This window comes from Chiloscyllium plagiosum, chromosome 22, assembly GCF_004010195.1.
Source record: "Chiloscyllium plagiosum isolate BGI_BamShark_2017 chromosome 22, ASM401019v2, whole genome shotgun sequence".
NCBI lineage: Eukaryota > Metazoa > Chordata > Chondrichthyes > Orectolobiformes > Hemiscylliidae > Chiloscyllium > Chiloscyllium plagiosum.
Window position 1 is genome coordinate 26,426,401 of NC_057731.1, and position 14,798 is coordinate 26,441,198.

Sequence of the window (14,798 nt, forward strand, 5' to 3'; positions counted from 1 at the left end):
CAAACAGAACGTAAAAAGAATAAGAAAGGGCATGTCAGTAGAGTATGCTACATTACTATGCAGCAACAGTCAAAGAATTGCATTAGCACATAATAAACTCAAGAAAATGCTAAATGGCCAAAAAGTAGGAATGAAAGTTTGACATAGATAGCATATATTAAATCAACTGAAGTGTGGTCTACCACAAACAGATGAAATGTGCCTTTATTAAACAGCTAACAAAAATATCAGACTGTCTTAACAATTCGTTTTTCACAATCAAAACTGTCTGCAGATCAAATAAATTAATGTGGGAATGGACATCCATGGTTTATTATATCAGGTTTTGAATTTCTGAAATTTTAATCATCAGATTACTAGATTTTCAATGCTTTCATCTGATAATGTGACAATTACTCTTAAAAACAAAAGTGCTACCTTAGGTAAAGAAAAAGGCCCCCAACTCGGAAGGAGGTCCCACTTCCATGAACTAATTGTTAACCAGAAGGAGGCTAATTCCAGCAACATAGAACTGACTGCTGCTGGAACTATATCCAAGTCCTAGCAAAGAACCACCAGGATCTGGATGACACTGAAATTAGAAGGGTTGGGCCAGGGGGATAGGATTCATAAGAGTGAACCAATAGAAAAATAAAGTTTTCAAGGTACCTTGCAACAAAATGAAACACAGTAAACATAAAAACATATTGATATGATTTAATAAACAAATATTTGATCAAAGATTGAGAGCTAATATGCTTTAAAATACTTACGGCTGGAATGGAATAAAATGTTGTTTGTCCTCATCATCCACTTTCCCAGTAATAATGTCAGTGACATCCATAACTGAAATAATAATACAGAAACATTTAATGTAAAGAGAGACTTTAACGGAATGAGACAGAGGTAAAGTATAGCAGGGAATTTGGTTCATGCTGAAAATTTAACTGGTATAACTTTGCCAAACTCATTTTAGAAATAAAGCCAGATTCAGACAGCAGTTTTTAAGAAACTTTAAAAACCCCTAATTAAACAACGCAGTTGCATGACAGTAGCAATTGAAATCATTTGCCTCAATAAAGTCATGACTACTGTAGCTAAGAAGTGGTCGGAGTAAATCCACATAAAAAAAAAGAGATTTGTTGTATCACGTGGTCAGCAAGGAATATAGTCAACATGAGTGGTGACTCCGTCTAACTGAGGAAAAGTTGAGCAAAGTGGGTTCTAAGTGGATTTCGTTGCAAAGGCATTCAGAGGTGCTTTAATTAAGGTTTATTACAAGACAAATGCTCCATAACAATAGGTAGGCAAGAGAGGTTAAAAGGCACTGGCCAAAAGGTTTACATGCAGAGTGACATCACATACCACAAAATGATATACATGTAAGGAAATCAGATGACTGGTGGTAGGATTGATCAATATTTCTAGTCTTTAGAGTAAAAAGTATTCAATTTGTGTTGAGGTCTCTCGTCTTTTCCTCCTCGTTTCTTCTAAACAGTCTAAGAATGAAACTTTTTTTTCAATTTAAAAAAATTGCAATCTAGAAAATGTACTACAATGATTCACCATATTCCTACAATTGTGTGTTTCACCTCAGACATCTGGATGGGCAGTAGATGCATCAGACCACCATCATCTGTAAGTTCCTTTCAAGTCACATAAAATCCTGATTTTGAATGATATCACCACTTTTTCACTGTCACTGGATCAGTAACCTTAAACATCCTTTCTAATAGCACTGTGGGTATAGCTATACCTCAACAACTGCACTGCTTGAAGGCAGCTCACCACCATCTTCACAAGGGCAATTAAAGATGGATAACAAAGGCTGCCATGATGGAGAGGTGCTGGTGCTGGACTGGGGTGGACAAAGTTAAAAATCACACAACACCAGGTTATAGTCCAACAGGTTTATTTGCAAGATCAAGTTTTTGGAGCACTGCTCCTTTGTCAAGTAGCTAGTAGGGCAGCTCATAGGACACAGAATTTATCGTAAAAGATCATGCAACTGCTGCGATGTACTGAACAAATCTAAATTGCTGTATTTAATCACTTGGAATGGGTTGCAGATTTCGATTTATTAATATGTAATCCCCAGAACTACTTTCAAGTCATATGCCTGAGATAAGAGCTGAAAATGTGTTGCTGGAAAAGCGCAGCAGGTCAGGCAGCATCCATGGAACAGGAGAATCGACGTTTCAGGCATAAGCCCTTCTTCAGGAATGAAGAAGGGCTTATGCCCGAAACGTCGATTCTCCTGTTCCCAGGCCATCCTCATGGGCACCGAACTGGGCTATCAGCCTCTGCTTGGTGACTCTGGTTGTTGCTTATCCTGAAGTCTGCCTTGGAAGACGGTCACTCAATGATCAGAGGCCTAATGTTCTTGACTATACACTCTCTCACACACAGACAAAATATTACAAAGCTAGCAACTTTTGAAACTACTACTGCTCAAGAATTTGAAAGGGTTCAAAACAAAAAGTGTACAATAAATAAAGACTTCTGAAAAAAATAATTTAAGCAGCTTTTGATACAGGAATTAAGTGTGTAATGTTTTCTCAGTAATCCAACTATTTGACCCCTTCCTAAAATGAATCATGCAAAAAATTACTTAAGTTTTAGTTCATTTATGTAAAACCATAGCAAACAGTTTAACAGATGAAATCATATAGAAAGTACATTCTGAGAGGCAACTTTTTTAAAAAGTTAAAACATGTAATGTGCAATCTCATTATTCTTTCTTTATATATAGGCAAAATATTCCGAGGTATTAATGACCAAGTTATCCTTGTATCCATTCATTTTACGCAATATTCCATTTTTATGCTGCAACTATACAAAACCTGGTGCGGCCACACTTGGAATATTGTGTACAGTTCTGGTCGCCCCATTACAGAAAGGATGTGGAAGCATTGGAAAAGGTGCAGAGGAGATTTACCAGGATGTTGCCTGGTCTCATGAGGAAAGACTGAGACACTTGGGTCTGTTCTCACTGGAAAGGCGGCGGCTAAGGGGGGCATTTGATAGAGACGTACAAGATGATCAGAGGATTAGATAGGGGAGACAGAGAAAGATTTTTTCCTTGGATGATGATGTCAGCTTGTACAAGAGGGCACAACTACAAATTGAGGGGTGATAGATTTAAGACAGATGTCAGAGGCAAGTTCTTTATGCAGAGAGTTGTAAGAGCGTGGGATGCCCTATCTGCTAAGGTAGTCAACTCAGCCACATTAGGGAGATTTAAACAATCCTTAGATAAGCACATGGATGATTTTGGGATAGTGTAGGGGGACGAGCTGAGAATAGTTCACAGGTCGGTGCAACATTGAGGGCCGAAGGGCCTGTTCTGTGCTGTATTGTTCGATGTTCTAGTCAACATAATTACTGCTAGACACATTGTTTTTCAGGAGGGAGCTGTCAAAGATTATTATTTATATTCTGTGAAAAATGTTACTGCATCCACAAACAAAGGTAATTGAAGAAATACGATAAATTGATTATCACGTGTGATTATTAAAATAATAGGCTTTTTCAAAAGCAAAACAGGAACAAGCTATAACTTACATGGTGATAGTGCTATTCTGTCATATACTTTTGGTATTTAGTGAACTGCATGCAAGCATTTTCATATTAATAAAGGGACAGCACAAGATTTGCTACAACATTTAAGTGGGAGAAAGTGAGGACTGCAGATGCTGGAGATCAGAGCTGAAATATGTGTTGCTGGAAAAGCGCAGCACGTCAGGCAGCATCCAGGGAGCAGGAGAATCGACGTTTTGGGCATAAGCCCTTCTTCAGGAAATGTTTAAGTGTCAGTTGGGCTTAGATTTCTTGAGCAGTTCTTCCTCTACCAGATTTCTTCTTGTTTACATACTGGAATACATCAATACAAAATTGCAGAAACCAATCTCCATCTTATTGTATTATCTACCCTTTTCCAATATGCTTCATCACATTTCCTTTCATTTGGCTATTCAATTAGCATATTTGAGTTACTTACTCACTTTGTCAACTGTAGTATAAAACTTAAATACCTGTATATATTTGGAAAATGGCATCTATCACATGCAAAACCTTTAAATGATGCACATTTCATACATATCCCTACTCCTTGTAATGTTTAGTAGATTAGTTGAAAATTTGAAAGTTGCTCAAAAAAGAAGTTATGTTTATATTACTTGATAGTCCAAGTTTAGTTATTTAAATATTTTATGTTATGACTGAGCCTTTACCTGCCACTCCAAAAGGTCTTCTCAACCCTGTAGTAAATTTCTTGGTATTGTTGTCTTTCAGCTCCATTCGACCCACTCTGACAATTTGGCACACAAAGCTAATTTTTTCTCTCTTAAGATCTTTGCTGCCAAGATCCTATGCAAAAAAAGGGAAATATACCAAGTAAAATATTCAGTTCAAATGAGACATATAGACACACCCAAAGTATATAACCTCTTATTTTCCTTCACAGGTGCTGTCTGCTAAGGTGAGCGCAATCTCACATCTTGAGTCAGAAGGTTCCAGTTCAAGTCCTATTCCAGGACAAGAGTACAAACAGCAAAGCTGAAAATCCACTGCAGAACTGAGGAGCCCTACACTATCACATATGTTTCTTAGCTGAAGAGGTTAAATGGAGGCCTCATTTGCTCTCTCGAGTGAGTGTTAAAGGTCCTTGGCAACAATTGTAAAAAAAATGTTATCCCAATTTCCTAGCTAATATTTATACCTCAATCAACATCACAAAAACAGATTGGCTAGCTACTACCACATTGTGAGACCCTCACACAGACTTGGGGCAGTCTTTCCTACAACTATTCAAAGACCACACTTTATAATAATGAATTGGCTGAAATGAATTGTTGGCATATTCAGTGGTCATGAATAGTGCTAAATAATGCACGTTTTGTGAACTTGCATTTTTTTTTAAAATTGAGCAAAAAAACATACTCATCTTACACACGATAGCTTTTCCTTTAAAAAAAAGTCTAAATGCATATTCTACTTAAAATGTAACTTTAATGTTGATTTTTTTTCCCCATAGATGGTCTGAAAAAGCTAGTGACATTGTTTTCAGCTAACCAATTATGCATGTTACCATGGGATGAAAATTTAATCCGTGCAGTCATTTGAATTAAGCACACAAAATTATTTTGACAAGCAAACTTTACGCTTGGAACAGAAAACCTTTAAAAGCCCTTAATGCTAAACAACAAAGATTGCCTTAGTTTATGAAATCTTGGGAGAAGCTGAAGACTGATGTTGAAGGACAATTGCAGCTAAGGATCTGTATACATGTCTACAGGTAGAATTGCACCTGTCTACACAAACACATTTGAGTCAAGTCTAAGCCAATTTGCAGTAGTCAGCACATCACAGTAAGTCTATGACAAAAATGCCAGTTGAAAATCAACAATTTGATGCAAGATGTCTTTTTATCTGCCAGTCTTACAGCATGGTCAAGACTGAATCTTGCAGACACATAAACCAAGGGACCCGATCGCCATAAAAATTGCATAGTGGTCAATTCTAATAAGGGCAACTGCATCCATGAAAGACAGACTGGTGAGGGGGAGATCAAGTAAATTTTTGCCTCATTAGGTTCTTTACCACCTGCTCTAGACCTAACCGAGCAGATACATCCTTTAAGACTGCCAGTTCGATCAGTAGAGTCACAGAAATGTACAGCATGGAAACAGACTCTTCGGTCCAGCTCATCCATGCCAACCAGATATCCTAAATTAATCTGGTCCCACTTGCCAGCACTTGGCCCATAGCCCTCTAAACACTTCCTATTCATATACTCATCCAGATGCCTTAAATGTTGTAATTGTACCACCACTTCCTCTGGCAGCTCATTTCATACACGCACCACACTTTGTGTGAAAAACTTGCCCCTTAGGTTCCTTTTAAATCTTTCCCCTCTCATCCTAAACATATGCCCTCGAGTTCTGGACATCCCCCAACCCCAGGGAAAAGACCTTGTCTATTTACCCTATCCATGTCCCTCATGATCTTATAAACCTCTATAAGGTCATCTCTAAGCCTCCGATGCTCCAAGGAAAATAGCCCCAGCCTATTCATTCTTTCCCTATAGCTCAAACCCTCCAACTCTGGCAACATCCTTGAAAATCTTTTCTGTACCTGCTCTAAAGTTTTATCAAGCTATTACTTGACCTAAAAGGTGAAAATAGCTTACTGTAAATACAGCTTTTAAGTTGTTTAGCCGGTCTATGTCTTTTGGAAGGCCCGAACTTGCCCATCGCACTAGATAGTTTTCACTGCAGAGAAAAAAAATAATTTTTATATTTTGATACTCCCACCACACACACTCAGTCCTCATTACACCTTCTATCCATTAGTAACAACACTGCAGATTAAAGAATGTATGTATTCAAACAATTATGATATTAGAGAAACATTATGCAAAAATGAACTGTGGAATGCTAAATCATATGCAAGGTATAGTTTTGTTTACAAACTAGAGAAACTATCAACAATAGGCGTGCATTCAGAAATACACATTTTAAATGTACTTTCAATTGTCATCTCAAGAATGTATTTCATTTTAGAAACCAAAGCTAGGAAACAGAACAGTGGCAAGGACCATGAATTAGAACAATCATGAATTAATCCTATAAATAAGTTATGATCAAGTATTTAGGAACTGCCTATAACATGCAATTACAAAGCTCAGTAACTGGCTATTTGGCCCAACAGTTCCATGCCAATGTTTAGGTCTTACCGGAGAGTCCTTCATTCAATCCCATCAATATATCTTTCTATTCCTTTCTTCATGCGCTTATGTCTAGCTTCCTCCTAAATGTATCTTTTTTTACTTACTCAACTACTTCTTTTGGTAATGAATTCCAACCACAGTGGAGGAAGAAATGTGAGTATGCTGTGCGAGTCCTTATTAAGGGTCTTTTTTTCAAAACTCAAGTATATGATGTCTTCTAATTCTACCTGGAAGAATGAGCTGAGATCTAATTGAAACATACAAGACTCTGAAGGGCTTTTAACAGGGTAAAACATGGTTTTCTCTGGTTCTAGCATCAAAAGTATAAGAGTGCAACCTCAGATAAGGGGTTAATTCTTCTAAGAATGCTGCGTCTTTACAATAGTCTACTGAGGGTTGTGGATGCACTAAGTATATTTAAAACTGAGAGGACAGACTCATCTCAAAGAATCAAGGAATAAAGGAAAAAGCCTAAAGGAAAAAGCCAAAAGAATAAAGTTGAGGCAGGTGATCAGCCATGAGATTATTCAATGGCATAATATGCTTAAGGGACTGTATCACCCACTGCTACCATTTCTTGTGTGCTTAAATGGTACTTGCAAAGGATTCAATAAAAATTGGTCAAGAATGCCTTTTCTTCTTGCAAGCATTCTGATTACTCCATTATGCTTTTAATTTCTGAATTATATTCATTACATCTTAGAGTACATATTTCAAAACTCTCCCATTATCTGCATGAAATTATTTGGACTACAGTTCATTGGACTTGCTCTATTGCCCCTTCTAAGTAAGGGAATTATAACAGCTGTAGCTTACTCATCAAATACTATCCCTTTCTTTAATTAATGTATTTTCTTGTAATAGTGTCGCTGCTATTTCTTCTCTTATGTACTCCAATACGCAGATGCAATCCATCCAGATGAGGAGTTATATCTTCTCTAATCTTGATTAGGTTTTCAATTCTTTTTTCACCTTTTTAACCATGTGTCTGCAGCGGTTTTGATCTCTTTTTAACTTCATGCATTTCTAACGCTAACCTCTCTGGTAAATACTAAAAGAAAGAAAGCGTATTACCCTTTTGTAATTTCACTGACATCACTTGTGTTTATTCGGCACATCCTTCAACTTGATTGCTCTTTCGTTATTTGTGTAGATCCAACAATATTTATTTCCATATTCCTTAATGATATATTTTCCATCTTGCTAATTATTTTTAGACTTAAGCATTTTCTATACAGGTTTTGTCATTTTTTTTTCTCAATATTTTTAAGCGTATCCTTTTTTCCCTCTCCTTTATCAACGTTGCCCATATTTCTCAGTGGCGTGTAATTACTGGCCAGCTTGTTCTGGCATTTTACTCAGATATGTTTCTCCTAGACTTTTATTGACCACTAGTCCAAATTTTCCCACTGCTTTTCTATTTGCTTATCTAGAAATTTATCAGTTTATTTTCAGTATAATTATTCTCATCACTTAAAATCAGTTTTGATAAAAACAGGTTCTTACGTGGATATCAATACCTTCTTCTCTCAACCAAAATTTCACTCGATATCAATGATCCAAATTAAAAGTCAAGCTTACTATGTACCGAGGCTTGTGTTCCAGAGCCAAACCTATCATCTCTACGTGTACATTTAATTTTCAGTCCATTTTCCTTCAATTAAACCTTCCTGTCACATATTTACACAACCAAACAGGTCTCTCAGCTCAGGGACGTTGAGCTTGATTCTTATTCCAACTTATCATCACATCTCAGTTTTCTTTTCATTCTGCTGCAGTCTTTATTTAACATGTCTAAGTCTATCCTGTTCTTAAGGCCACTAAGCTGCCTTTCTCTCTCCTGACAAAGGGCTCAGCCCGAAACGTTGATTGTCCTGCTCCTCGGATGCTGCCCGACCTGCTATGCTTTTCCAGCAACACACTCTCGACCCTACCTTTCCCTCTCACCAACCATACCACCCAGGAAAATAGTTCATCAACTTCATACTTTGTTCTCATCATCCACTGCTGTAACTTGGATTATGCAATTAAGTCAACAATACCACTCCTCATAACATAACCCTGCAGAAGGTTGACTCACTTGCAAACAAAACTGTTGCCATCCACATTTACGTGTGGATGATTGCATTAACCTCTTGCCACTTATCATTTACATGAGTCTCAAATAGTTTATGCAATCCACAACATACCCTTCCCAAATATGGTAAGGAACCAGAGAGTGCTTGCATACACAAGTTGTGCAAATAGGAGCAAAAAGTTTGAAAGAGACTTAGACAAATTAAGCGAGTGGAAAAAGTGAAATTGGGAGTAAGTGAAGAAAGTTATCATAATTTATTTTGGTTCTCAGAAAAATAATTTTGTGTACTTTGAAGTGGAAGTTTAGGAATGATGGTAGAACAAAGGAATTTTAGAGCAAAAGTCAGTAGAAGTTGCTGCACCAGTACAAAAAGGAGCCAAAACGACTAAGGAAATGGAGGCTGAATTTTGGGGCAGCTCGGTGGCGCAGTGGTTAACATTACTGCCTCACAGCACCAGGGACTCTGTTTCGATTCCAGCCTCGGGCGACTGCCTGTGTGGAGTTTGTACATTCTCCCCGTATCTGTGTGGGTTTCCTCTGGGTGGTCTGGTTTCCTCCCACAATCCAAAGATGCGCAGGTCAGGTGAATTGGCCATGCTAAATTGCCCATAGCGTTAGGTGCATTAGTCAGAGTGAAATGGTCTGGGGGATTACTCTTCGGAGGGTCGGTGTGGACTTGTTGGGCCGAAGGGCCTGTTTCCACACTGTAGGGAGTCTAATCTAATACTGTGGAGAAGAACAGTTGGGCAGCAGTTACATCCTATCTGGAAGGCTATCTTCAGATTTTGTCTTCCTACCCGAATGAAGTTGGAAATTTGGGGATGCTAGTCACAAGGTTCCTTACCTATGACATTGTGTTAAAGGACTGGAGGAATGCAAATGTTACAAAGCTTCTTGGCTTATTTGGCTGGAAAGCTGATTTGTGATGCAGAGCAAAGCCAACAACATGGGTTCAATTCCCGCAAAGGTGAGGTTACCATGGAGGACTCTTTTGCAAGCACTCTCTTTGCTGAAGTATGGTGAGCTTCAGGTTAAACTACCACCAGCTATCTCTCTAATGAGAGAGCAGCCGTGGTTTGGTACTCTTAAAAATAAAAGGATAAACCTAACAATTAAAGATTGGTCAATTTAACCTCATATTTGGAAACTTACAGAAACTATAAGCCAAGAGAAAATTAACAGCCATATGGACAAACATGAACAATAAAGGAGTGGATTCATTTTTAAGGACAGGTAGATAGGATTGGGATCCTGGGCCTTACAAATCGATTTAAAACAAACACTAAGAGGTTACACATCATGTCCAGATCTAGCCTTTTTCATGATTGCATTTAATTTACCATGCAATTATTTAGCTAAGCTGCCTTATGGTACTCTTGAAGTCCACATTGCCTTCTGTACCATTTATCACATGTCCAAGTTTAAATTATCTCATATGTTAATTAAATGTTTTTTAACCACTGAACCCCTCACTTCTGAGGGGCGAGAGGTTCAGTGGTTAAAAAACATCATGAAAAAGGCAGCAACGCCTTTTGCAAACATAAAGTGTAGAAAATGGTACAAATTTAGAATGGCTTCACAACAAAAAGAATTGAGGGCATTGGTGCACAGAGCCATGAGGGTGACAAAAGGAGGTTAACAAAGCAGTCACTAAAGCTCTGATTGGGATCCTGGGCCTTACAAATTGATTTAAAACAAACACTAAGAGGTTACACATCATGTCCAGATCTAGCCACCCAATTTCAAGAAGAGTGCTAGGGCTTTGAGAAGAGTAGAAAGTACATTCATTAAAATGGTTCCAGCAATGAGTGATTACCATTATGGGGAGACTGAGGTTATTTTCTTAACAGCAGAAACTAGAGAGAGAATAGGACCAAAGTGGGCACATATATGTAGAACTGCAGGATATGGGTGAGGTCCTCAATAAATATTTCTCCTGTGTTTACTGTGGAGAAAGACACAAAGACTTGGGAACTTGGGGACGTTAGTGGTGATATCTTGGAGACAGTCCATATCACAGTAGAAGTGGTGTTGGAACGTATTAGAATGTTTGAAGGTGGATAAATCTCTTGGTCCTGACCAAATATATCCAAGAACCCTGCAAAGACTAGAGAAGAAATTGCAGGGGCCCAGGCTGATATTTTTACATCATCATTATCCACGGGTGAGGTCCCGGAAGACAGCAAACGAGGCCCTTATTCAAAAAGGGCTGCAAAAAAATACCTGGGAACCTTAGACCAGTAAGCCTAACTTCTGTGGTAGGAAAGTTACTTGAGAAGATTCTAAGAGATAAGATATGCATGCATTGGATAAGACAGGATTTGATGAGGAGTAGTCAGTGTGGCATTGTGCATGGGAGATCATGCCTCACAAATTTGTTGGAGTTCTTTGATGAATTGACCAGGAAGGTTGATGAGGGCAGAGCAGTGGAGGTAATCTATATGGATTTCAGTAAAGCCTTTGATAAGGTTCCACATGGTAGGCTGCTCTGGAAGATTGGATCGCATGGAATCCAGGGGAAGCTGGCAGATTGGATAAACAATTGGTTTGATAGTAGGAAGCAGAGGACAACTGTGGAAGAATGCTTGTCGGACTGGAGGCCTCTAACTAGTGGAGTGCCTCAGGGGTCAGTGCTGGACCCACTGTTGTTTATCTGTATCAGTAATTTGGATAAGAATGTACAAGGCATAATTAGTAAGTTTGCAGATGGCACTAAAATATGGGGTATTGTGGACAGTGAGGAAGGTTACCAGAAATTGCAGCAGGATCTTGATCAGCTGGGCAAGTGGCTGAGAAATGACAAATAGAGTTTAATATAAATAAGTGTAAGATCTTGGATTTTGCAAAGTCAAACCAAGGTAGGAGTTTTATAGTGAGTGGTAGGGCCTTAAGAAGTGTAGTGGAACAGAGGGATCTTGGGAGTTCAGGTGTACTGTTCTCCGAAAGTGGAGTCACAGGTAAACAGGGCAGTGAAGGCAGATTTTGGCACACCTGCCTTCATCAGTCAGGGCACTGAATATAGAAGTTGGGAAATTATGTTGCAGTTGTACAGAATGTTGAGGAGGCCACACTTGGAATATTATATTCAATTTTGGTCATCTTGCTATCGGAAGGGTGTTATTAAACTGGAAAGAGTGCAAACAACACTTACAAGGATGCTGTCACGATTCAATGGTCAGAGTTATAGTGAGAGGTTGGACAAGCTTGGTCTTTTTCCTTTAGAAGTTAGGAAACTGATGAGGAATCTTATAGAGGTGCATAAGATCATGAGAGACATGGATAGGGTGCACACACTTAGTCTTTTTCTCAGGGTATGGGAATGGAGGACCAGAGGGCATCAGTTTAAGATTAGAGGGGAAAGAAAAAAAGGGAATCTGAGGGCAATATGCATGAAATGAGCTGCCAGTGGAAGTGGTTAAGGTGGGTACATTAAAAACGTTTAAAAGGCATTAGGACAAATACATGGATAGGAAATGTTTAGAAGGATTAGGACCAAGTGCAGGGAAATGACATTAGCGTGGATGGACATTTTGGTCGGTATGGACCAGTTTCAGCCAAAGGGCCTGTCTTCACGCTGTAGGCTTCTAAGACTCTATGAGCAAAAATGGTTAAGAGAACAAGTATTTAATATCCCAAATGGTTTATATAGAATAAGTAAAGAGAAGCTGATAGCAGTGATAAATGGATCAATAGTCAGGCAGGACGGATTTAAGATGGCTAGCAAAAGACAACATGAGGAGAATTTTTTTTTAAAGTAATGAGTAGCTAGAATTTGTAATGCACTGTCTTAACTGGGTGATGGATATGGATTCAAACAGAACCCTCCACTGAAGAGTTGGATAAACGCTCGGATATTGATATAAATTGCAAGGACAATGGAAAGGAACGGGGAATTAGGTCCAACTGAACTGAAAACAAATTTGCTGACAGTACAAAGCTAGATGAGAAAGCAAGTTGTGAAAGGACACAAAGAATCTGCAAAGGAACATACACTAGTTAAAGTGAGTAGGGCTGTTGGTCTACAATGTGGGAAAACGTTACGTTATCCAACTGCAAAGAAGAACAGAAAAATAGAACTGTATTTCCACGGAAACAAACTGCAGAATACAATTAAATGGAAGAATCTTTTCAGAATGCAGGCCTGTGACCAACAGTGTGCAACAAGGATCAGTGCTGAGTCCACTGCTTTTCATCATTTATATAAATAATGTGAATGTGAACATAGGAGGTATGGTTAATACGTTTTCAGATGACGTCAAAATTGGAGGTGTAGTGAACAGCAAAGGAGGTTACCTCAAAGTACAATGGAATCTTGATCAGATGGGCCAATGGGCGAGGAGTGGCAGATGGAATTTAATTTAGATAAATCTAAGGAGCTGCATTTTGGAAAAGCAAATCAGGACAGAACTTATACGCATAATGGTAAGGTCTTAGGGAGTGTTGCTGAACAAAGAGACCTAGGAGTACAGGTTCATAGTTCCTCGAAAGTAGAATCGCAGGTAGATAGGATAGTGAAGAAAGTGTTTGGTATGCTTTCCTTTATTGGTCAGAGCATCGAGTATGAGTTGGGAGGTCATGTTGTGGTTGTACAGGACATTGGTTAGGCCACTTTTGGAATACTATGCGCAATTCTGGTCTCCCTGTTAGAGGAATGATGGTGTGAAATTTGAAAGGATTCAGAAAAGATTTATAAGGATGTTGCCAGGGTTGGAGGGGTTTGATCTATAGGGAGAGACTGAATAGGCTGAGGCTGTTTTCCTTGCTGCGTCAGAGGCTGAGAGTTGACCTTCTAGAGGTTTATAAAATCATGTGGGGCATGGACAGGATAAATAGGCAAGATCTTTACGCTGGGGTTGGGGGAAGTCTAGAACTAAAGGGCATAGGTTTAGGATGAGAGGGCCAAGATTTAAAAGGGATCTAAGAGGCAACTTTTTCAGGCATACATGGAAGTCAGCTGCCAGAGGAAGTGGTGGAAGCTGGTAAGTTTACATGTAAAAGGCATCTAGATGGGTTTATGAATAGGAAGGGTTTAGAGGGATATGGGCCACGTACTGGCAAATGGGACTAGCTTTATTTAGGAAACCTGGTCAGCATAGACAAATTGGACCGAAGGGTCTGTTTTCATGCTGTACATTTCTAGGACTCTAATCTATGTGTCCTTGTATAAGAATTGTAAAAGTTAGCCTCAGCAAATAATTAGGGAGGTGCTAGGTCCAGACAGGAGAAATAGGGATCCTAACTGTTTTTTAAAAAAGCTTTACCATGTTTAAATTTAAACAACTGATTCTTGAAGGTTTTGAAATGTTTGCAATCAAACTCAATGAACAAGTTCACTGCATCCAGAAAATTCTAGCAAAATTCATCACCTCTTGGAAAGTGTCACTACTTATATTGTATGAACATTCCAATCAAGCCAATACAAAGGACTAGAAGATGAGATGTCTACCACAGGCAAATCTTAACCAAGACAATCAAAGCCCAGTATTGCTTGACTTGGTGCAAATGTCTCTCATTAAATGTTTCAAAACAGAATTGCTTCTAACAAGAGTAACATCAAAATGATCACATTATCAATGAGTTTCAACTCAAAACTCTAGTCACAAAGAGAAAACAAGCTAGCATTTCATGTCTACATGATTCTTCTTCACAGCTGATGTGAAGTGGGCAGCATTCACGCAAAAGTGGGGGTGGTGGTGGAGAGGATGGGGTGCTGGGAGAAAAAGTCTGAACTATCAACATCCTTTCTCCCACAGCTCTCCAACCCTCCCACCTGTCTAAACTATTGCATGTGCTGCCCCCTTGACACTCCACATCAACTGTGAAGAGTCATCTAGACTAGAAACATTAGCTTGCTTTCTCTCCATGGATGCTGCCTGACACGCTATGATCTCCAGCATTTTTGTTTTCCATACTGATTCCAGCATCTACAGAAATTTACTCGTAGGTTGTTTGAACCACCTGTAACTGCACAGCTTTAACATTCGTTCATCAATCTACTTGTGTTCTACAAGA

At 38.8% G+C, this 14,798-nt stretch overlaps 1 protein-coding gene across 1 annotated transcript in view; it reads right to left on the minus strand.

Moving 5' to 3' along the window:
• The window catches only part of dock1 (dedicator of cytokinesis 1), a 575,757-nt gene that overhangs the window by 460,994 nt on the left and 99,965 nt on the right, over positions 1–14,798 (minus strand). Inside the window, exons 12-14 of the mRNA XM_043713153.1 lie at positions 6,170–6,251; positions 4,212–4,347; positions 753–825 (exon numbers count right to left, since the gene is read on the minus strand). Of these exons, the coding sequence (XP_043569088.1) occupies positions 753–825; positions 4,212–4,347; positions 6,170–6,251 (291 nt within the window). The remainder of the gene's footprint in view (positions 1–752; positions 826–4,211; positions 4,348–6,169; positions 6,252–14,798) is intronic.